The sequence below is a fragment of the Eulemur rufifrons genome, chromosome 7 (genome assembly GCF_041146395.1).
Source record: "Eulemur rufifrons isolate Redbay chromosome 7, OSU_ERuf_1, whole genome shotgun sequence".
NCBI classification, from domain to species: domain Eukaryota; kingdom Metazoa; phylum Chordata; class Mammalia; order Primates; family Lemuridae; genus Eulemur; species Eulemur rufifrons.
In genome coordinates this window covers 188,710,404-188,733,379 of record NC_090989.1, presented here as the reverse complement: position 1 = coordinate 188,733,379, position 22,976 = coordinate 188,710,404, and the positions used below count along the sequence as shown (strand labels likewise).

The following is a 22,976-nucleotide window of genomic DNA, read 5'->3' as shown; positions in this document are numbered from 1 at the left end:
CCTAGGGCAGGGCAAGGAGGGACGGAATGTGGCTGTCCTTGTGCTGTTGGGCTCTGCAAAGGAGGGAGCTTTCAAATTAAAGCCACGAGGGGACAGGACACCAGGCCTTGAGCCCGCTGAGGCAAGACGTTGGAAAAGAGATAGAACTTGATGGACAGTCCCCAAGGAAAGGGCAGATGAGAAGAATCCACACCCCTACGCTCCCAGCAAAGCCAGACAACAGGCCAGGCATGGTGGCTCATGCCTGTAATCCTAACACTGTGGGAGGCCAAGGCAGGAGGATTGCTGGAGGTCAGGAGTTCCAGACCAGCCTGAGCAAGAGTGAGACCCCGTCTCTACTAAAAATAGAAAGAAATTAGCTGGACAACTAAAAATATACATATAGAAAAAATTAGCCAGGCATGGTGGCACATGCCTATAGTTCCAGCTACTCGGGAGGCTGAGGCAGAAGGATCGCTTGAGCCCAGGAGTTTGAGGTTGCTGTGAGCTAGGCTGACTAGCGGCACTCTAGCCCAGGCAACAGAGTGAGACTCTGTCTCAAAAAAAAAAAAAAAAAATGTAATTTTTTAAAAAAGCCAGACAAGAAGCAAGCAGGTCTGTCTCAGCCACAGCAGGAGCTGGGGGCTGCGGGGGCCGGGGGGATCCAGGATCTCCTGGAAATCGGTAGCCTCGCTCCTGCCTTTTTGCAGAGTGGAGGCTCGAGTTTGCCCCCTGCATACTGCAAGGGCTCCAGGCAAGCGGGAAGCCTCACCCCAGTCTAGTGATTCCTGAGACCCCAGAGCAGCAAAGAGAAAGGCTCCCCCAGCCCGGGCACCAGCTCATATGCCAGAGTATCCAACACACAAGAAAACAAAACACTGGGGGAGACAGCCAACATCAAGATCAGATCCTCAAGGATGTCGGCAAAAAGAACAACCAGCTGGAGAACGGGGAGAAGTCTCTGTTCCTCTGATTTCTAGCTGTGTGACCTTGGGTAAGTCGCCTAACCTCTCCGTGCTTCAGTTCCTCCACTGTAAAATGAGGTGACGACAGTAGCCACTTTATTAGGGTGGTTGAGAGGCCTAGAAAGAATTAACAATGGCAAACCACTTAGCTAAGAGCTTGGCATGAGAAAGTGGCCTCAAACACTAGAGTTTTTATAATTTTTTATTAATAAGTGATGACAGTAGTAACAGTTTCTTACAGGAGGGCTCAGAGGTACAGGGTAGAGGTCTTCATTCATCTTCACTGACGGTGGAAGAAACTGAAGCCGGAAGAAAGGTCTGAATCGCCCAGGACACAGAGCTGAGCTGCAGATGCGGCCTCTGGACACCCCGTGCGGACCCAGGGCTGGAGTGACTCCGAGGTGCAGCAGGTGGTGACCGCTGGCAGGCTGCGGCAGCTGAAAGGCGACTGTGTCCTGTATCAGACCTAGAACAGGTGCACAAGGGGAGCAGGGGCGGGGTCTGGCCTGTGCTTCCTGGGGGCGGGGCCGAGGCCGGGGTGGGGGGCTGCCAGCCCAACACTCCTTGTAATAGTTTAGTGTGCCCCCTGCTCTACCTCCAGGCAGGTGACCGTCCCCAGGTGTCTCTGAGTCCCCTGAGCAGCACGTGATGATGCAGACGGTGAGGACCAGACAACCAATTGCAGACCTGTTCCCACCCCGCCCACTGATCCCATCTCACCCCCACAATGGGGGAAGGGCAGCTGCACCCTGGGACGTATTTAACTCCCCCAAGTTCCAGTGGACCACCTGGCCACATGAAGTCTCATCGAGTGCCGTGGCCTCCCCTCCCTGCCACGCTGGCCCTCCCCTCAGCACCCACTGCCCCCGAGAGGAGAATGCTGCAGCCATGGGGCCGAGAACAGCGAGGGGCCGCTGTTGTCGGCTTCAGAGCTCTCAGGGACCCCAGTACGGCAGGTAAAGTCCAGCCCTTTGGGACTCTGAAGAGTTTCTGTTGACCGTGCCATTAACTCTGACACCTGCCCTGCCCAGCAACATCAGAGTGGGACTGTCCGATCCCCACCCCTCACTGACCCCTGAGGAAACCGCCCTGGGCACCCGCTGGCCTGTAACTGAAGTCAGGCCTGTTGACCGCTTTGAGCCTGTGTTGGCGTTTCTGTGACATGGGCACAGGGCAGCACGTGGGCATCTGAGTGAGCCGAGTCAGAAGAGGGGCAGGTGCTGAGCAGGTGCCTGGGTGTAGTGAGTCCTCAGTGAACACCAGCTCCTGCTGCCGCTGCTGCTATTGTTAGGACTGTCACTGAGTCCCGTTCCAGCCTCATCCATGACACTCCGTATACTCCGTGATGTCCCAAAGGACAAGGCAGCCTCAGGCAAAGGCAAGTATGTGCGGCTATTCCCATGTCTGTCCAGCCAAACTTTGGGTTCACGAGGTGATGGGGACCGTGTCTGTCTTGCTTCCACGGCCTCCAACGCCCTCCGTAAGGTGTAAGGGACGCGCCAGATCTGAGCCCCAATTTCAACCCTGCTGGGAGTGCATATTATGATTAGTGTAACTGATGACATTATGGGCACAGTTGGGAGGTACAGGGAGGAACCTCCCCCGTTAGTCTTCTCCAAAGCCCTTACTGCCACCTGCCGTTGTTATTATATTTTCAGAGACAGGGTCTCACTATGTTGCCCCGGTTGCAATGCCATGGTGTCATAAGAGCTCATTGCAGCCTCAAACTCCTGGGCTCAAGAGATCCTCCCGAGTAGCTGGGACTACAGGCATCTGACCATGCCCAGCTGCCACCTGTCACTCTAGACTCACCTACCTGCTTATTGCCTATTCCCTGTGCCAGCCCCATCACCCATCCCTGCTGCACCTCCACAGTATCATTTCCTTGAAGGCAAGCACTTCGCCATGTTCCTTGCTGTGGCTGCAGGGCCTGGCACATAGTAGCTACTTAATAAACATTTGTGGAGTGAATAAATAAATAAATGAAAGAAAGCTCCGAACAGTGGCCAATGAGCACATGGCCTTGACTGAGTGCTTATTACTTGCCAGGCTCCGTGCTGAGCACTTTAGAAGAGGACAACAACCCCTCAAGGGAGATAATTACAGCATCCCCATTTTGCAGATGAGGAAACTGAGGCTCAGAGAGGATGTGACCAGGCAGGTTTGATGACCTCTGGCCATTTTGTTTTAATCCCAAGTCCTTTCTGCTGCATCAGCTTCTATTATTATTAACTATCGGGAGGTTAGGAAAATGTTTGAAAGAGATCAAATCTTTCCAGACAGGGCTTCATATATTCCATGGAATCCATTGTCAGTGATGCCATGGCCAAAGGTTATGCCATTTGTTTCCTGTGCAAGGAGAAGAAAATCCTATGGTCTGGCTCGTCCTTGGCACAAACATTAAATCCTGGGACTTATTCAGTTCTCTTCTGCTGGCTAAATGTGCCTGACGGCGTGTCTCTTCTTTGGGATATATGACCCTCTTGCCTTCTCTTCCCGATTTTTCTTCTTCCAGAGTGAGAAAGTACAATGTTCGAGAAACTGTGCCTTGGAAGCAGACTTCAGAGTTGGCATAGGAGCTCTACTGCCAACAGCCGTCTGTGTGACCTCAGGCAGATCACCCGGCATTGCTGTGCTCCGCTGGGGTAATGACAGCACCTACCTTGAAGGGCTGTTATAAGAATAAACAACCTAATAAATGTAAATCCCCTGGACTAGTGATTGGGAATATAGTAAATACCATATAAGTATTAACTGGTGATATTATTTTATTGACATTAATTATCAATCTTATTCCTGGAGAATATTTTGAGTCAAAATTGGAAAATCAATCTCAGCATCTAAAATTGATTTTCCGATGCCTATAGTAGGATTATTAATAATTATTAATTTTAATAGCGATGATAATTACATTTGCTGACTGCTTCCCCTGTCATAGACTGAGTGCCAAAACACTTTGTATTCCTTCCTACTTAATCCTTGTCACAGTCCCATGAGGCAGGCAGGGGTATTGTCCTCTGACATATAAAACAATTGGGGCTCAGATGGGTTAAGCGCCTTGCCCAGGGTCGTGCAGACGGTCAGTGAGGATCGCAACCTAGGCAGTCCGACCCAGTACACCACCAAGCTCTACCTCTGACACCCACAAAGGAAATAAAATGTAATGAGGTAGACGTCACCTAATACAAGAGACCATTTCTGCAGAATGCTGGCAACTTACCTTTGCAAGGACTTTGCAGTTTGTAAGATGCTGACGCATGTGCGGTCTCATCCATTCCCGTCCTCGCATCAATCTTGGGTGGTAAGTGGCTCCACATCTACGCCATACACAGAACCCAGGGTGAGAGACTCAGTCGCTTGCTTTAAACTCCCCAGCTATTAAGAGACAGCACTTTCACGTCTTAATCTGGAGGCCCCAAATCCAGGCCCTACCCTCTTTTGACAATGCTATGCTGACGCACTACCACTGGCTTTTTAATTTGAATTTCTCTAACTTTCAATTTGTGAGATTAGGAGTATATGCTGAAATAGGATTTTATAATTTAGGACAACAGGCATTCTTAAAATGCTCATAGGCTTAAAATATCACTCTAAAGGGGAGATTTAACCTACTGAGAAGGACAAAATATTTTTGGACTTTAGAGAACTCATTGTCTATAACTTTTTACAGAAATAAATTATTAAAATCTATTAATAAAACAAAATCTTTTACTAGGTCCTAAGTCTACTTCTTGGTCACAGTCTAGTTTCATATACTACACAACCATGCTTTCTCAAAGGCTGGTTAACACAAGCTTTAGATGGAAAAAACTGATCAATGTAGCTTTTAAAGATATGATATTAAACAGATTACTTAGGACGTTTCAGACTCTTTACTATGTTAACATGTGCTATGAAGCTCTGAAAAGAGAGAAAGAACACAGACTCACAAGTGATTGGCAAATGACACCCTGCGGGCCAAAGCCAGCCTGTGGCCTATATTTGTTTCGCTTGTGAGCTAAATAAAATAAATTGACATTATTATCTGATGGGTTGTTAAAAACAAAGAATAATATGCAACAGACGGCATGTGGTCCACAAAGCCTAAAATATTTACCATATCACCTTTTATTGAAAAAGTTTGTAGATGCAAAACCCTGTGCTGGAAGAACAGTACCATCATCACCGTTGCCACCATGGTGCTAGCCTGGCTCCACAATGACTGTCATCAATTCCTTCTCTGACACGTGCATGTGAATCTGCCATCGTGAGGTCATGTCTATCCTTCCACCTCTTGGGTCTGGGCTGGCCTGTAAGTTCTTTGACTGGCAAAATATGGCGAGAGTGGCACTGGCAGTTTGGGACCTCATCATGAAGACACCACAGTCTTTACCATGGTGTCTTGTAATTCTGAGTCACCAGGTAAAATGTCCAACCACCCTACTGGAGAGATCTCATGCATTGCCCTTGAGACTCCTTGGAGGAGAGCAACTAAAATCTACCTGCTTAACAAAAATCCCCAATACGATACAATTTCATTAACTGTAGTCCTCGTGTCCTTCATTAGATCTCTAGACGTGTTCCTCCTACTTATCCGTTATTTGTATCTTTTGACCTACAACTCCCTGTTTCCTCTCCATGGCCCCACCTCCCATGCATCAACATCTTAACAAACTGCAAAGTCCTGTGCAAAGGTAAAGCTCCTGTATTTGAGCTATTTTTTATACTTTTGTCACCAAAAAAGTAACTGCATGAGATGACAGATCTGTTAATCTGTTTCACTATAGTAACCATTTTACTATCCATATGTATCCCAGAACATCATGTCATAAACTTCAAATAGGAAGGCTGTCCGGAAAGTATCCAGCCATTGGTAAAATAATGAGAATCTGGCCTTAATGTAAACTCTCCCAATTTTTAGACATTGGCAGTCAACTCAGCTTTAAAAAAATAAAATAAAATGCTTTTAAAAAAATAAAAGAGACATCACTGTGCAGGACAAAACTTACGCTCATCCCACCAAATGTAGGCAGAAGTCTGGCAGTTGCTATTACAGGCCCCATGCGTAGCCGAGGGACTTGTAAAATTAATCTCAGGGCTCGCTTCCTAAACTGTGACAGGGAAGCCAAAAATGAAAAGGAAATCTGATTTTATGGAAGCCTCCCTGCCTCGAGAGATGGGCTGAAAATATAAGGGGTTTTAAAAGCAATTAAATGAAGGATTCAGGCCAAGAATGCTCACTGGGAAAGCTTGATCTGGGGTGTCCCTAAGTGCCACCCTGATAGCAGAGCCGCACCTCCACCTGTGCACGGCTGTGGCTGTTTGTGCAGCCCAAACAACGCGGGTCTGACCCTCCTGGGGTCACCTCCAGGTTCTCGCACCCCAGTCTCATTTTCCTCCCTTTGCCGGTGGTTTTCCCCGCTCAAAGGGCCAGGCCCCGGGTTCCTGTCTCCCAGTGCCCGAGGCTGGATGTCCGCGAGGGCGGAGGCATAGTCATGTTTATAAGGAAGGCCTTCACTCTGAGAGTTTGGCAGAGCCACAGAGGGCACGGTGGGCATCAGTTTCCAAGCTGGAATTTGGGTTGGGCTCGCCGATGTAATTTCACACAGAAAAGAGACCTCCGGGCCAGTGCCAGAAAGTGGCGGCTCTGTGTAAAGGGTATGGCCCTTATCGGTTCCCTGTTTTAGGGTTCTTGGAGAAACTCCATCCCGCAAACCAAAGCCCAAACAGGTCACAACACAATGCTCTTGGGGGCCTGGGGCCAGGAGAGGGTGGCTCATACATGGCCATGAGTAGGGGGCCGCACAGCCGCCCTGCTGAGCTTGGGGTCTCCTTGGAAGCTGCACAGCGCTGGTTTGGGGGAACCGTGTGCAGGTGGTGTTAGGCCTCTGCACCTTCTGCAGCTCCTGTCTCTGGCATTGGTGCCTTCAGTCGTCTTAGGTGTTACTTGTGCAGTCACTTGATAAACTTAGTAGAGCACCCAACCCAGGAGGGCAAACTGTGCCCTCTCCGAGCCTGGGCCTGGGAGCCACCTTCAAGAGCATAGAGGTGACCGACCACTGCTCAGTAGAGACAGAATGTGACCCACACGTGTAATTTGAAATTTTCTAGCAGCCACATTACCAAAAAAAGGTAAAAAAAAAAACATGGGCAAAGTTAATTTTAATTATATAATTTACTTAATCTGTCCAAATTATTATCAACCCAACATGTAGTCAATATAAAAATTATTAATGAGTTATCTCTTTCACATTTCTTTTTTCATAATGTCCGTAACACCTGAGGTGTGTTTTATACTCACAGCACACTTCACTTGAGACTGGCCACGTTTCATGCATGCAGTGGCCTCCTGTGACTACCGTATTGGACGGTGCAGACTTAGGGATTCTTGAGCCCAACAGACAAACCCTCTGCAGAGGGTGCAGATGGGCTGAGGCCCGAAGGAGTGATCTGGACTGTGAGGTTAAACAGAGCTGGGTTCAAATCCCAGCTTTAAACCCCACCAGGTGGGTGATTCTGGTCAAGTCACTTTGCCTAGATTTCTTCAATTGCCAAAATGCATTACCAGAACCCTCTCAAGTCTCACAGGATTCTTATAACATCAGACAAGAAAGCAAATTCAGAAGGGCTTTGCAAACTGTGAAGTGTGTTGCAAATTTGAGTTGCTGCTAATGGTCCATTCAACATACATTATTGTTACCATATTCACACGTTTATAATAAAAGGAACAGCAATAGCAGAGAATCTTACCAGTACTTGTTTTATAGTAACATAAACCTGTATTAAAATTATTCTAACCACACTCCTTTTTCACTCTTGTTATAAAGAGGAACAATAGGAGAAAGAAAAAGGAAATAAAATTTCCATGTGCAGGCTAGAACTCCATCTGATTCAGCCACTCTGTCAGGAGAGCCTACAAGAAGAATCGTGGTTCCTTGAGAATCACTTTATTTGCATTATTTGCTTGAGAACCTAGAAAAAGCTACAAGTGTGGAGCTGGGCCAGAGAGAAAAAGGAAGGCATATAGAAGAAAATAAAGATGTGTAGGAGGATTCCATTTTTGTTATAAATTTTAAAAGAAAGGATATTGATATATGAGATGTATCAGTTCTAAGTGGTAGCTTATGGTTTTCTTTTTCCTTTTAGTGTATCTACATTTAAAAGATACTTGTGGTTTTTATTATGCAAGTTATAACATGTGTTCATTATAGAAAAAATATAATAAAATCTATAGATCTTTATTTTTTTATCAAGCTACATCACATTTTGAAAAATCTATGGATCTTTAGAGGAAGATAGTGAAAATCTGCAATTCTATTGCCTAGAGAGAATGACATTAATACTTTGATATTTTCCCATTTTCGTATATCCTAAATTTATTTATATCCTAAATTTATTTACTTTTGTTGAAATTAAAGAGATGATGAAAACCAGGCACCAGTAAAAGATGATCCAGTCAAGAAAATCCATAATCAAATAAGGAATATTTATGTTAGGCTGTAAGAGAGAAATATTTGGAGTAAATCAGAGAGAACCTAACCTGCATTTATTTATTATTTTTTTCCCTTATTTTTTCCATAAAGAATGTAGATTACTTCTGTAATCCAAATTAATAAACTCAATTAATAAAGTCTTTTAAAGGGCTCAAATAATTAAAAAGAAGGAAAAGGGCCACACACATGAAAGGAACCCAGGTGTCAGAGGCTGCAGCAGCCAAGATCCTTTGCAGACACGGGAAGCAAAGGGGCAGGCTGTGGCATCTCTGCCTCATTGACTGCGTGTTTATCCAGTGCCCCCAAGCGCCCCTGGTTCCCCAGCTCCCTCTCCTCACTGTTGCCCTCACACCTGCCCCTTCTCCCAGAAAATGATGAAGGACAACAACCTGGCGCGCCACCTGGACGCCTGTGAGACCATGGACAACGCCACAGCCATCTGCTCGGACAGGACGGGCACACTGACCACCAATCGCATGACGGTGGTGCAGGCCTACGCCGGCGACGTCCACTACAAGGAGATCCCTGACCCCAGCTCCATCAATGACAAGGCCATGGAGCTGCTGGTCAACGCCATCGCCATCAACAGCGCCTACACCAAGATTCTGGTAAGTGGGTGCCAGGCACGTCCTCCACTAGAGGGAGCAACATCCAGGGGAGGATGCAGAAGCACAGGGGCAGGTGGAGAAATGTGATTCATAGTTTCAAATCCTGCTGATATATGTTGGTATGGTTAGATAGTAGGCAATTTGTTCCTCTTTGAGGTAGTATTATATTAACATTGCTATGATGTTCGTGTGACTGAAAAAAAAAAGATGTTGTTAATTGTGTTTTTTAGATCCTGTCATTGGCCTTCACACACACGCGCGCGCGCACACACACACACACACACACACACACAATTTTTTTTATTAGTTAGCTTTTGCTGCATAACAAACTACTCCAACACTTAGTGGCTCAAAGCAAAACTGTATATTTAGCTCAAAATCCTGTGGGTCAGCAGTTCAGGCTGGGTTGAGCTGGGTGGTTCTTCTGGTCCCGGCTGGGCTGCCTCATTCATCTGCAGAGGTTCAAGTGGACACCTCTGCTGATCTTGGCAGCACTGTGGTCTGATCTAGCATAGCCTCAGCTGCGCTGGCTCATCTCTCCTCTGAGTGATCTTGCAAGCAAGCTAGTCTGAGCTTGTTGACATGGTGACAACAGGGTTTCAAGAGAGCAGAAGTATGCAAGGCCTCTTGAGGCCTAGGCCCTGAACCAGCATGTTGCTGCGTTCTTTTGGTCAACATAAATTAGGAGGCTGGCTCAGATTACACACTGGGATAACAGACTCCACCTCTTGAAGGGAGTTATTCCAAAAGGCTGGGATTCAGGGAGGGGAATAACGGTGGCCTTTTTCATGATCTACTACTGATGATGTTGTTACTGTTAGTAATAATAGTAATCTTCCTCATTTTGATAAGAAAAATTCTTAACTTACTGCCTCTGCTAAGCGGCCTAGACTCTTCATGCTGTAATCCCTATTCGGTTTGGAAGCACAGGTTTCCTCTTTGTAATTAACCAGTATTTGGATGAAGAGAAACACAGAATTCATCTGTCCAGACGTCTGTCAGCTCCCAGATGTAGGGCATTTCTGCCTTGTGAGCGAGCATCTGGGTGATCCACTGAGATTTATGTTTACCCTTCAAATATGCTGTGTCTTGACCTCCCGCCCCCGTCCCAGAGCCAGCTGCAGGCTTCGAGATTGGGTTGGATTTGTGGGAGCCTCTAGCAGCTTTATTGAAATGGAGAAAAGAATGTGAGGAGGGCCAGAGGCTGATGGGGGAAGGAGGAGGAGGAGGCTCCTGCACCCTCTGCTGCAGCAGAGCAGCCACCACATCACCCAGAGCAGCAGGCAGAGGGAGGCAGAATTGACAAAGCGGGAAAGTAGGTTGGAGAATACATGCAGACTCTCAGAGAGAACCATGGGGGTGATGCCAGAATGGACGAAGTTTTTGTTTTCTTCCCCCACCCCCACCCAGATTTGGGAATCAAGGGAGATCAAAGATGCTTTATTCTGTTCCCCAGGCCTTCCTAAAATAACTTACATGCTCTTGACGATCTCGTCCCACAGGCATGGCAGAGAGGGGAACACGGTGATTCCCAGAACGGGCTTCAAGCAATGAGGACAGCCACGTGGGCGCAGCCCTTGGGGTGGGCTTGGATTGAGATGTATGTTATTCAGTTATAGTCAAGAGGAGTTCTTGAGATCTGCCAGTAGGGCTGCAGAAACATCTCTGCAGTGATAAGTCTCGATTAAGCAGTGCTTTGTCGCACTGGCAACAAGTTAAAATCTCATTTCCAGATGGTGAATTGAGCCTGTCCAGGTGGCATAAAGGACAGGGGTCAGCCAGCCCACCTGTTGAGCCTAGAGAGAGGCTGGGACCCTGGGAACTGGGGTCCTTGGTTTACAACCCAGGCCAGGTCACTTAGCTCTCGGTCCTCTTCTGTGCCTTGAACCCTGGCATCCTAGCACGCCTATGTCTGTCTTTCTGGGTCTTTCCTGAAAGTACCCTGGCCACACAGTTCCCTTTGCTGGGGGCTCACAGCCATCAGTGTAGGAGGGACGGCAGAGCCCCTGTATGACTGGGTTCAAATTCCTCACTGGCCGTGTGAATGTAAACAAGTTATTTAACCTCTTGGTGCCTCCGTTTCCTGGGGACAATACAGGGTTACCGTGAGGATAAAGTGAGTTAGTAAATGGAAAGCACATGCCTGGCACGTGATCAGCACTCAGTGTGACTCCTGTTGCTCTTCAGCAATCAAATCACCCCCCGCAGGGGATCCATTTGCAGCAATGCAGAGGCTATCAAATAAATGACAGCAGAGACATCGGGTTAGAGAGGGAAAGGGCGGTGCCTAACACCGTACAGCCAATTAGCCACAAAGCCAACCCTGAATACCCTAAAGCCAACGGCTGAGTCAGGTTTCCCAGACCAGCTTCCTGGTCACCAAAACCAATCCTGCAGCACCTTTAGCTGGTCTTGGGAAGGAGGGCCTGGGTGCAGAGGCCAAGTCAGGGTTTGCCCCCCGCAGGGCAGGAGCACATGACACTGGGGCTGGGCCTGTAAGAGGGTGGAGCTGCGGGTGCAGGGCCCCAAGTTAGGGAATAGGCTGCTGCTGGCTGCCAGGCTCAGGCCGGGAGCTGCGGGAGCTGTGTGGATGGGGACACAGAGACCCTGTTAGGCCCTCAGGGCGTCAGAAAGGCTTCCTGGGGAAAGTAGCTTCTGAGCTGAAAGTGCAGGACAGGCAGGTGACAGGTGTACATCCGGCCAAGGGAACACCCCGTGCAGGGACCTGGCTGCAGGGCCAGCTCTGTGGGACCGCGAGCACAGATTGCAAGTGCAGCAAGGGCTGAAAGCAGAGAAGAGGTCAGAGAGGGGGTGAGGTCTGGTCACAGAGGACCGAGTAAGTAGAGCTAAGAACGTGGATGTTCTCCTGAGGCCGAGGGGACGTGGGAGAATGACGTTCTTGTGGGCTGGTGGGGCAGGTCAGACGCGGGGGCTGCAGAGAGATCCTGAGCCTGCTGGCGGGAGCAGGCTGGAGGGGGCGCCCAGGGTTCATGAGAAGAGAAGTGAGATGCTGGTGGCAGAGGGGATGGGGACAGAGAAGAGGAGGGTTTCAGTGGGATTTTGGACCCAGAGTCGGCAGGCCTGGGTGATGCGTTCGACATGCAGCAAGAGAGAGGGACATGTCAAAGTTGACACCCAAATTCCTGTCCTGCCCGTGGACATCTCCGTCTGGACCCCCATGAGTGGCAAGTCCCACACACTGCGCAGGCCCCCAGGGATGACATCCTTCACCCACCCTTCTCCACGGGCCCCAGCTCCGTGCCTGGGTCACACGTCATCCAGTCATGTTGTTATGCATTGAATATTTTATTGAAGGTGAATGTCTGGGGAGAGGTTGAGGCAACAACAGTGGGGCAGGGTCACTGGCAAGTGGCACAGCCAAGGCCTCCTCGAGCAGGACTGGCCTCCCCAGGGAGAAGGTGCTGGTGGGGCAGATGGTGGGACCCTGCTAAAGCCCTAGGAGCCCCAGAGCAGCAGAAGGGCCCCTGAGTACAGGCAGAGGGGACAGTGTTTCTGGTTGGGTGAGGCCAAGGGCTGCAGAGAGCAAGGAGGGAGGGGAGCAGAGCCCAGGCCGCAGAGGGGCTCAGGCCAGCCCGGGTCTAATAAGGTGCCAGCACACCCTGCTGCGCTGGCAGCTGTTCTCAGCCCAGAGCTGGGAAGAGCCACGCCAGGAGGAGGTGGCCAGGCAGGGCACAGAGAGAAGGCGATGCCCAGCGCATGGCCCTCCTGGGGGTCAGTGCTGGCCCAGGCTGCCCTGCACCGTGGTGGCCCAGGGCCCTGAGCACACTCCTGCCCCCACAGGCATCATCGACAGCACACACACTGAGCAGCGGCAGCTGGTGGCCGTGACAGGGGATGGGACCAAAGATGGGCCTGCACTCAAGAAGGCTGATGTGGGCTTCGCCATGGTAGGAGCGGCTCACAGGGGCCCTGGGGTGGTGTCTGGCAGGAGCTCATAGGCAGCGGCTCAGGGGGCTTGAACCGGTTATGCCGGCCCCCGGTTCACACTCGGCCCGCCTGCCACCTGCCTTGCATGTGTCCAGCACTCTCGAGGCTCAGTCTGGCCCCCGGATCTTCCTGGAAGGCTGCAGCGAGGCTCCTTGCTCGGGAGAGCTTTGGGAAGGGGGCACTTGCAGGCTGGGGAGGAGAGGGGGCCAGGACGAGTCTTTTCTGAAGGCAGAGGGTTGGCTCAGGGGGCCTGGGTCTGTGGGGGGTGAAGGGAGGGGTGTCCTTGTGTGGCCTGGCTGTGCCAGGCCCATTGGATGTATGTACGGGGAGTTGTGCAAGACTGAGGATGTGGAGGGGGTGAGGACGGTGGTGCTAGAGTCACTCACATCCCCTGGCTGCCCCACCCAGGCTCCTTTCCCTGCCCCCACAGGGCATCGCAGGCACTGACGTGGCCAAGGAGGCCTCAGACATCATCCTGACAGATGACAACTTCAGCAGCATCGTCAAGGCGGTGACGTGGGGCCGCAACATCTACGACAGCATCTCTAAGCTCTTGCAGTTCCAGCTGACAGTCAACATGGTAGCCGTGATTGTGGCCTTCACAGGAGCCCGCATCACGCAGGTGGGTCCTCAGAGGGGCGTAACAAAGCCTGGAGGAGGGTGGAGACCCCATGGGGACCTGGGGTCTTGAGGCACTCCAGGTTGTCCGTGTCAGAACACTCAGGGATGGGGCACCCGAGGACAGAGTGCCTGCTGGGGGATGGGAGCTGCATCACAGACCTCAGGTGCAGGCACCAGCCCTGGTGGGGTCGAGGAAATGAGGTTCAGAGAGGTGGTGTGACTTGCCCAAGGTCACCCAACACATGGGAGATGTCAGACTCACACGCCCATCTGCCTGGCCCGGACACAGGCCTGGCCTTTGCTCCAGGAGGTGAGAGAAGGAAGGCAGGGCAGGAGGGTGGCAGGCGAGGGGCAGGGCCCAAGGGGGGTCAGGCGGCCAGCCGAGGGCAGAGAGCAGTGGGCCTGGGTGCCTTAATCCTGGAGTGGAGTCTGGAGTGGCCCTGGAGATGCCAGGTGGGGGCAGCCTGGGGTTCTGTCTCACGGGGAGTCAGGGAGGGTCCTGTTCAGATCACCGTGTCTGGGTCCCGAGCAGCCCCGTGCAGTCTGCAGACTCGCTGCCTCTTCACCCCAGCCCTGTGAGGCGGGAACTGTGATGACCCCATTTCACAGAAGCAGAAACTGAGGCTCAGATGCACTGGCCGGGCACCTGCCATTGCTCCCTCAGCCTCCTGGTACCTGGCCAGCCTGCCTCCTGCAGGGGCTGACCAGCCTGGCCTGGGAGGAGAGGGCGGGCTCCCTTAGCCCCGGGGAACCCCCAACGCCTGGCCCCTCCCAGCAGCCACCTGGACCAACCAGCGCCTGCCCACAGGAGCCCTCAGAGGCCCAGAGTGCAGCGCCACCCCAGGAGCTGTGTGGCCCCAGAACGCTGCTCCCCTTTTTGCATCTGGAGCCTGGGGGTGTACTGGCAGCTCCCTCCACCCCAGCCCTGAGAGCCAGCCCTGGGCTGTGGCTGAGTTCCCTTCTGCTCCCAGGGCCCGCCCTCCTGGTCTGAGGTTAGAGGCTCCCTCTAGTGGCAGCTGGAGGGACACTCCCATGGCAGTAGCAACTCACACAAGGCTTCTTGGAGACCAGGTCTTGATGCCCATAGGGAAACTGAGGTTCTGAGATGACTATCAGTTTGCCTGAGGTCTTCAATTGAGTTGGTGGCATGGCTATGCAGGCACTGGTGGGAAAACAGGCGGATGTGCCCCTGAGGCATGTGGAATCAGAGAAGGCCAAAGGGCGGGAAGAAGCCAAGGGGTGGGGAGGCTGCCTGGAGCCCCAAGCATGGGCAGCAAGGCTGGTCCCGAGAGAGGTAGGAGACGGCCAGGAGGACGGCCGTGGTGAGCACGTGGGAGGTGGGTGAGGGTACGGGCTGCAGGCACAGGGGGCCTGGGGAGCTGCACTGAGAGAGGACAGAGGTGCCCCTGAGCTCACCCACCAGGTCTGTGGGCTTCCTGGAGGAGGTGCTCCACAGGCCACCAGGTGGATGAGAGCAAAGCCACAGAGAGAGGTCTGGGCTAGAGAGAGGCTACGTGGGGGACGGCTGGGTCCCGGAAGCCAGGGAGACAGGTGTGGGGGAGAGCAGGGCCACCAGGACACAGAGTCAGAAGAGAGAGGAGCCCAGAGAGGAAGGAGGGCCAGGAGAGTGGGGCCGGGAGTGCAGGGGCAGGCAGGGGCCAAGTGCGGCAGGGAGGCCGCGAGATGGGGCTGGGGAAGGGCTCCCTCAGTTTGTGACACAGAAGTCAATGATGACCTTGGAGAAAGGCATTTTGGAGGTGTAGGGGGGGCCAAAATCTAGCTGCTGTGGACAAAGCACTCAGGGGTGTGAGGAGGGAGCAGTACAAGTGGATCCAGATCCTTTGGGCAGTGTAGACCGCATGATATGATTGTGTGTAGAACAAAATAACAATACTGCAATCCCCATCTCAGCCAAAGAGAAGGGTCTAGAGGGATCCCTGGCAGAAAGTGGACGGTGGTAACCTCGAAGGGGTGAGATCCCTGGTGAGTTTTAGCTTCTTCTGCTATTCCTTACTTGTCCAAATTTCTTACCATGAAAATGCATTATTTTTGGAATCATCGATGTACACAATAATTTTTTAAGGTAAGGTGGGGTGATAGGAGGCAAAGAGAAATTGAGGGACAGGAGAGACAGAAGGAGGCAGCGGGAGTTGGCAGGGGCGGGGCCTGTCCAAGACAGGGGTGGGGCCTTGCTGAGATAGGGGCGGGTTCTTGGGGGGGGGAGCGGTGGCATGGGGCGGGGGGTTCAGCCTTACCCAGGAAAGACCCTGCCAAGGGGGCTGGAGGGGAGGATGTGAGATGGGGACTGGAGGCTAAACTTGCCGGAAGGCAGGGAGTTGGTGGCCTTTGGGCCTGGGGGACTCAGCTTTCTCCTGGGGACAAGACAGGGTTGGGGTGGGCAGGTCTGTGCTGTTCTCAGCCTGCTCGGGAACCCCAGGGGCCTGCTGCTCCCACGCGGAGCCCTGCATAGCTTCAGAGCAGCAGCGGGTGGGCTACTGCCATGACAGCCCTGTCCATGGCCGCTGTCCCCAGGACTCCCCTCTGAAGGCCGTGCAGATGCTCTGGGTGAATCTGATCATGGACACGTTCGCCTCCCTGGCGCTGGCCACCGAGCTGCCCACCAAGACCCTGCTTCTGAGGATGCCCTATGGCCGCAACAAGCCCCTCATCTCGAGGACCCTGATGAAGAACATCCTGGACCACGCCGTCTACCAGCTCACCCTCATCTTCACCCTGCTCTTTGTTGGTGAGTCCCCCTGTCCGCCTGGCCCTCTGTGGCAGGGTCACCACCTTCTGGGTGCACCGTGGCCCAGACCCAGCCTTCTGGAATCACATCTGCCTCCTGTGTTGCTAGTGGGGAAACTGAGGCCCAGGGAGCTCGAGGAAGTTGCTCAAGGTCAGCCAGTCTTGGGCAGAGCCAGGCCGTGTCCCAGGTCTGGCTGACCCCACAGCCGCCAGGGGCTTTTTCCACTGATGACAGCTCCCGACACCAAGCACACACTGTGCACCTCGTCACAGCCCGTGGGAGCCTGAGGCTGGGAGGGGGGCGTGACTCGCCCGCAGTCTGGCCCATTCCAGCACCTCGTCCTCGCTCAAGGAAGGTTTCCCCGCCGAGACTTCCTTCGGGAAATGCCACGCGTGCCCGAATAACGGCCACCTCTTTTCACAGCGCTTCCGCTTAGGCCCCCTTGTTTCTGTCTTCTAACCTCTCGGCGGGCAGGCGCCTTGGCCTCCACCCCACATCACACACAAGGGCACTGAGGCTCAGAGAGGTGAGGTGACCTGCCCAAGGGCACACAGCCTGTCCAAGGAGGAGCCTGGGCAGAGAACCAGGTCTGGCTGGGGCTGAGACTGGCCTGGTTTCCACGGATGCTTCAGAGAGGATCCTGGCAAAGCCTGCCCCACGTCACAAATGGGGAAACAGAGGCCCAGAGAAGGCAAGGGTCTGGCCCACGGTCACACAGCAAGTCAAGGCCAGCGCAGCGTCCCCAGTCTGGGGCAGCTCCATTTACATGAGCCTTCTGCAGCTGCACCTTCACTTGTCCTCGGGCCCGAGTACCATGGAGGTGGGGCCTGGGGCCTGTTCCTCAGAGGACAGTCGTCTTCTGTGAACTTGGAAGGTAACGTGATGTTACCGCAGGAACCCGAGGGGCCTGAGGACACATTTCACTCCTGTAAAATTTATCGCAAAGAGGCTTAGAGGAGGCCGCGTAAATGCCAAGCAAGCAGAGGCCCCGAGGCCGCTGCGGGGCACGGAGAGGGGAGGGGGTGGCATCAGCTTGCTTGCGGCGTCCCCACCTGAGCGCGGCCTGCGCTGTGTGGTCCCGGGTCCAGCTAGAATCTCACAGCCAGAGAACTCCTCAAGCCCTCCCGGCACTGCTTCACTCAGCTCGGCAGAAGGATACAGGACCATGTCAGACACCCCGTCAGTAGCATCCACACAGCAGACCCCCGAACCCCCACCTCCTGCGACAGTGCAGGTGTGAGAGAATGAGGCCACACGGGTGGGTTGGAGCCAGCTTGAGCTCCATATAGGACTGGCATCTCTTGTGACAGCCCCAGGAGCTTCCAGAGGTCTCAGCAAGGGACAGGCTAAGTTACGAAAAGCAGCACATTTAGGTGAGCCCAAAGCCATGGCCTCCCGGTCCAGAATGAGTTTGCCAATCTGCGCTCACGTTTTACAAGCACTGTCACCTGGTAACACAGCTGGCATGCCACCTTTACCAGATTGCCACAGCAGAAGTGGAAGACAGTTCCCCCAAGGGCTTTCTCCCCTAGGGGAGAAAGGGTGCTGCCCACCCTTCCCTCGTGCTCACCAACCAGCCAGCAGCGCGGGCCCTGCCTGCTCCCCACTGTCCAGATGTGCCTGCACTTCCGGGTGATTGACCTGGCTGCTCAGAAGGGGACCCCAGGAGGGCCGGGCGTGTCCCCCATCACCACCCTCAGCCCAGCACCCCCCCTTGGCAGGTGAGAAGATGTTCCAGATCCATGGCAGGAAGAACGCGCCCCTGCACTCGCCGCCCTCGGAGCATACACCATCATCTTCAACACCTTCGTCATGATGCAGTTCTTCAAGGAGATCAATGCCCACAAGATCCACAGCAAGCGCAATGTCTTTGACGGCATCTTCCGGAACCCCATTTTCTGCACCATCGTGGTGGGCACCTTTGCCATCCAGGTAGCCAGGCCCCTGACCCCAACCTGGCCTGGGACAGGCAGTGAGAGAGCGCAGCCCTCCGTGCCTACTCTGGAGGCCTGTCTCTGTCTTCTCTGCCCCCTGTGACGCCCAGATAGTGATCGTGCAGTTTGGAGAGAAGCCATTCAGCTGCTCTCCATGGCAGCTGGACCAGTGGATGTGGTGCATATTCATTGGGTTAGGAGAGCTCATTTGGGGCCAGGTATGTTCCGGGTAGGTTGCAGGAGGTGTCTCTTAGCGGGGGAATCCAGAGCCCGGGATTGGGAATGCAGGAGCCCCAGGAGTGGGTCCTAGGCTCTGCCATGGACTCAACGCCTGACCCTGGGCAAGATCCTCCCCATGTCTGGGCATCTGAGCAATGGATGTTGGCCCAGGTCCCAAATACTGGTCCTCTGGGTACCACCACTCTATATATTGTCTTATATCTGTGTACCCCTATGCCCTTTATTTACTTAATATTTTCTTTCGATTGTATCAGCTTTTTAAAACTTAAACTTATTTGAAAAGGCGACGTTATATTACTAACATGACTGGAAAATCAGGATCACTTGTCATAAATAGAAGCTAACAAAAAATTAATGTAATGAGAATGATGTTACTAAACTCTTGGTAGATGCCACAGCCTGCCGGGGCTCAGAGCCTGAAGCCACCTTGTTAGAGAGGGACATTGGTCAGTGGTCTGCTGGTGCTGTAGCCTGCTGGCACTGAGCAGGGTCCTTTAGAGGGCTGAGAGGGAAGATAAGAGGGACAAACTCTGCCACGTCGCAGTGTTACTCAGTGCCGTGCCTGTGGCCCTCTGAGATCCTCCCCAGCTTTGGGGGCTGGATGTTCTTCCAGCTTTAAACCCAGAATGTCTCCCACCAGTTCCCTTCCCTACGTTTGCACAAGTTCCAGTTCACACACACGCAGACACACACACACAAACACACACCCATCACCACTCTGACAGCTTGCAGCTGAAAGACTCCTGACCCAGGACACTGTGCTTGGGAGAGGGACCGGAACCAGTTCTGGGCCAAAGGGGCTTTATTCCCCAGGTGCTCGGACAGCCAGGCAGCGGGGACCCCAAGGGGCCAGAGACATCATTCTTGCCTTCGTGCTGTCTTCAAGCTAGAGCGAGAAGCTAAAGTGGCAACAATTAACTAGAAATAAAGAAAGTTTAGTTTCATCCAAGAGGACCTTCTTTAAACTTTGAAGCTTCTTTGGAGAGTTGATAAACTAGATTTGATTAGCAACCCCATTCCCTGGGCACCCTCAGAGCGGGGCCATCTTTATCCCACAGGGAGCTCTTGGTGTCTGGGGGAAGGGACTCGTAAGGACTAAGGTCGATGCCAGTGGGAGAGCTGCGGTGGCGCCAGATACTGTGGTTCCGAGGCCTGAATCGGATCCAAACTCAGGTAGGGGAGGCTCTCGGGGGCTGGGCCTAGGCCGAGTGCTGGAGGCGAGTGTGCTTGTGCCACCCCCAGGGCCCTGCTCTGGCACTGAGGAAGGTGGCCACAGAGGCGGCTTTAGGGAGGGCTTCCACGAGCCCCTCCCTCAGGCCCCCGCTGGGCCTAGACAGGCTCTCACACCTCACCCAGCTTTGTGCATCTACGTTCCTCAGAGACGCTCTCATGGCCACTAAAGAAACAGGCGGCCTCCTCAGGAACGGTCCATCTCAAGGGGTGGCAGTGGGGTCACACCCACCATGGGTCCTGGGGGGAGTTCCCCTGAGAGGTGGGGACGGGTGGCTCCAGGCGCTGAGGGGAGGAGGGGACTGTGGCTCAGGGATCGGGGCGGCCCCCGGGAGGGGCGGTGCAAGGCTGGACAGAAGCTGCAGGCCAGGGTCGCCCCAGGTTCTCCCTGGGCCCCGCAGTCAGCCTGGTGAGGTCGGCCCGTCCACACGCACACGCAGCCTCCGCCTCCGCGGGGCCTTCGTCACTCCCAGCCTCCCGCAGGGCGAGGGCCCTGGGGAGCAAAGGCCGGTTGTCCCCGCATGCACAGACACACGTGCACACCAGTACACACATGGGAGCACACATGCCGGTGCGTGCCGGCCAGAAGTAGGTTTCTTCCCCAGAGCAGAGAGCTCTGGCCGCCACGTGGCACATGACATACCCCCTACAGGCCTTCAAGGTGACACTCAGAAGGGACTATGAAAGCAAGACAGAGTGGGTCTCTTGCCCAGACCCCTGGGCAGCGGGAGCTGGGAGCTCATCCCCACGCCTCGCCACACCCTGGGAGGTGTCGACTTGGAAAACATGCTCCCAACTTCATCTCCATCCGGAGTAGCAAACAGCTCCCCTGGCGGCTCCCCAACCTCAGTGCCCCTCCCAAACCTCACCTCATCTGACCCTCACAGCCCCTAGGAAGTAGGTATGAGCCCCCCCAGGCTTAGAGGTCACTGAGGTCCAATAGATGGCCCTTTCCACATAGCTGGCACAGCTGGAGCAGGGACCAGGAGCAAGTTTCAGACCCGGAGCTGCCTGCCACAGGCCTGAGCTCTCCTGCCCGGACCAGGATCCTGGCAGCCAGCCCTCCCCACCAGCCCCCACCTCCTGTGAGGGGCCAGGCAGCTCTCAAAGTATATGGCCCTGGTGCTGTCACTGCCCTGGTGGCAAAGCGACGCAGGGGTCTCCAAATTACGGGAAGAAGCAAGGACTATAGTTTCTTGAGTGGTCACGAGCACCTATCTTGCCTGTCTCCTACTGAGCGCTAACATGGCCAGGTGCTTTGCCACTTACAGATGACTGTACCAGGTAGGTGGTATCGCCCTTTCTCAAGGACAGGAAACTCACTCAGGCGACTTGTCCGAGGTCACCTAGCTAGTAAGCGACAAAGCCGGAATTTGGGCTGAGGTCTGTCCACCTCAGAGCCCCCACCACAGCACTGTGGCTCAATGCCTGGGATCGAGGGAGGCCAAACACCGGCTCCCGTCCGTCCAAACAACGTGTTCAATCACTGCCCTCCCCGCCAGCCTCTGCCCAGCCCATTGGCCCCTAAGCCACCAGTGCAGGAAAAGGCCTGGGCCTCTGTGTCCTCCCTGGGACCCTGGGGCCTACAGGTGGGCTCAGAGCTGAGCAGACATCTTTCAGAGCCTTGGAGTGTGTCTGGTATTTTTTGTTTTGATTTAAGTGATGTTGTCGTTGTTGCCGTGGCTGCAGCTGTTCTCGTGACGTTGAGCCTGTCAGTCGTGTAGCTGTTGTGTTTGTTCTTCTCGCAACTTGTCTCGTTCTCCTCCGTTGCAGACTGAAGTAGTCAGTACTTTCAAGAGTGGGGCCTCCTTTCAGGGTGCCCTGCAGAGACAGTCCTCCGTCACCAGCCAGAGCCAGGACGTAGCCAATCTCTCTAGCCCTGGTCGCGTGTCGTTGTCCAGTGCTCTTTCCTCTCCGACCAGCCTTCCTCCTGCTGCAGCTGGGCATGAGTGTGACTCCTTACCGCCTCCATCTGGCACCACCGACGCCAGCTCCCGGCAGGAAGGCGGGCAGGCAGGCAGGGCTGGGGTACCAGAGGACATGGGGGGCAGCCGGTCCCTGTTAGGCCCAGGGGGCTGAAGGGTCACAGCCACTAAGGAGGGTCCCAGTTGGTCAGATCACAGCCAGTCCCAGGGTGGCAGTCACTCAGCAGGCCAGGGGCAGCTGGGGTCAGGGTCAGGGGTTACAACCAGGCAGTTGGGGGAGAAGGGGTTGTAATGGTCACAAGTGGCTGGAAAGTCCAGGTCAATCAAAGAATCACCATTGGTCAAGAGGGCTTCAGTGACCAAGTGGCCCCAATGCACCACAGGGTCCTGGTGGCCAAAGGGACTGAGTGGTCATTGAGGGGACACAGAGTGTCCTGTTGGCCTGTGGTCATACTTGAGTCAGGAAAAGTCTGGTCCATGGGAGCAAGGGTCAGAGTTGGACAGGAGGCCACAGTCTTGCAGTCAGAATCAGGTGGAAGGTTGCCATGGGCCAAGGGGTAGAAGCCCCTGGGGTGGGGTGGTCACAGTCAGTCACAGTGGGGTCCAACCAAGAGAGGGGCCACATCATCTGGGGCTTTCCAGCTGGTCAGGAAGGTTCCCTCAGTGGGGGTCATGGTCAAGGGGGATGGTTGAGGCAAGAATCACCCACCTGTGGAGGTGGCAGGGCGAGATCTGAGGAATTTCCTTTTTACTCCTCAGGCAGAGCTTTCCCTAACTCAGGAGCAGCCTCCATTGCTCCTGCCACACCTCACCATGGCCCCTTGTCCCCACCACAGCAGAGAGCTGACAAGAGCAAGGCCGCCCTGCTTCTGATGACAATTACTGCACTGGATTGAGGACTCTGAACCTGTCTTGTCCTGGGTGCCCCAGTTATTGAAGAGCCACCTTTTCCCTAACCATGTTAAAATACCACCTTTTCCACATGCTGACAGCATACATAGACTTGGGTCTATTTCTGGAATTTCTCCTCTGTCCCCTTACCTGGGTGCCCCATCTGGCAGCATTCATACAGTTTTAATTATTGTCACTTTACAATTATTTTTTACGTGGTGGGACGAATCCCCTTCACTCTTCTTTTACAAATGTCCTGGTATTCTCTGACATCCATTCTTCCAAGTCAACTTTAAAATGCTACCAAGTCCTCTACCCCCACCCCACTTGCACCCCACATCGTGGGCCCTGTCATCTGTGTGCCATCATCTTCCCCCCTGCAGTCATTACCGTCCAGTCAGGGCTATAAAACAGTGT

At 53.6% G+C, this 22,976-nt stretch overlaps 1 protein-coding gene across 1 annotated transcript; it reads left to right on the top strand.

Annotated features, from left to right (window-relative positions):
- Positions 1–1,592: 1,592 nt before the first annotated feature.
- Positions 1,593–21,822, top strand: LOC138385866 (plasma membrane calcium-transporting ATPase 2-like). The gene is given in 12 exon segments (XM_069472064.1): positions 1,593–1,604; positions 1,799–1,900; positions 3,460–3,589; positions 8,741–9,024; positions 10,276–10,339; positions 12,826–12,932; positions 13,403–13,594; positions 16,126–16,339; positions 18,061–18,123; positions 18,126–18,271; positions 18,384–18,491; positions 21,517–21,822. Coding segments are annotated over 12 exon segments (1,728 nt in total).
- The last annotated feature ends 1,154 nt before the right edge of the window (positions 21,823–22,976 follow it).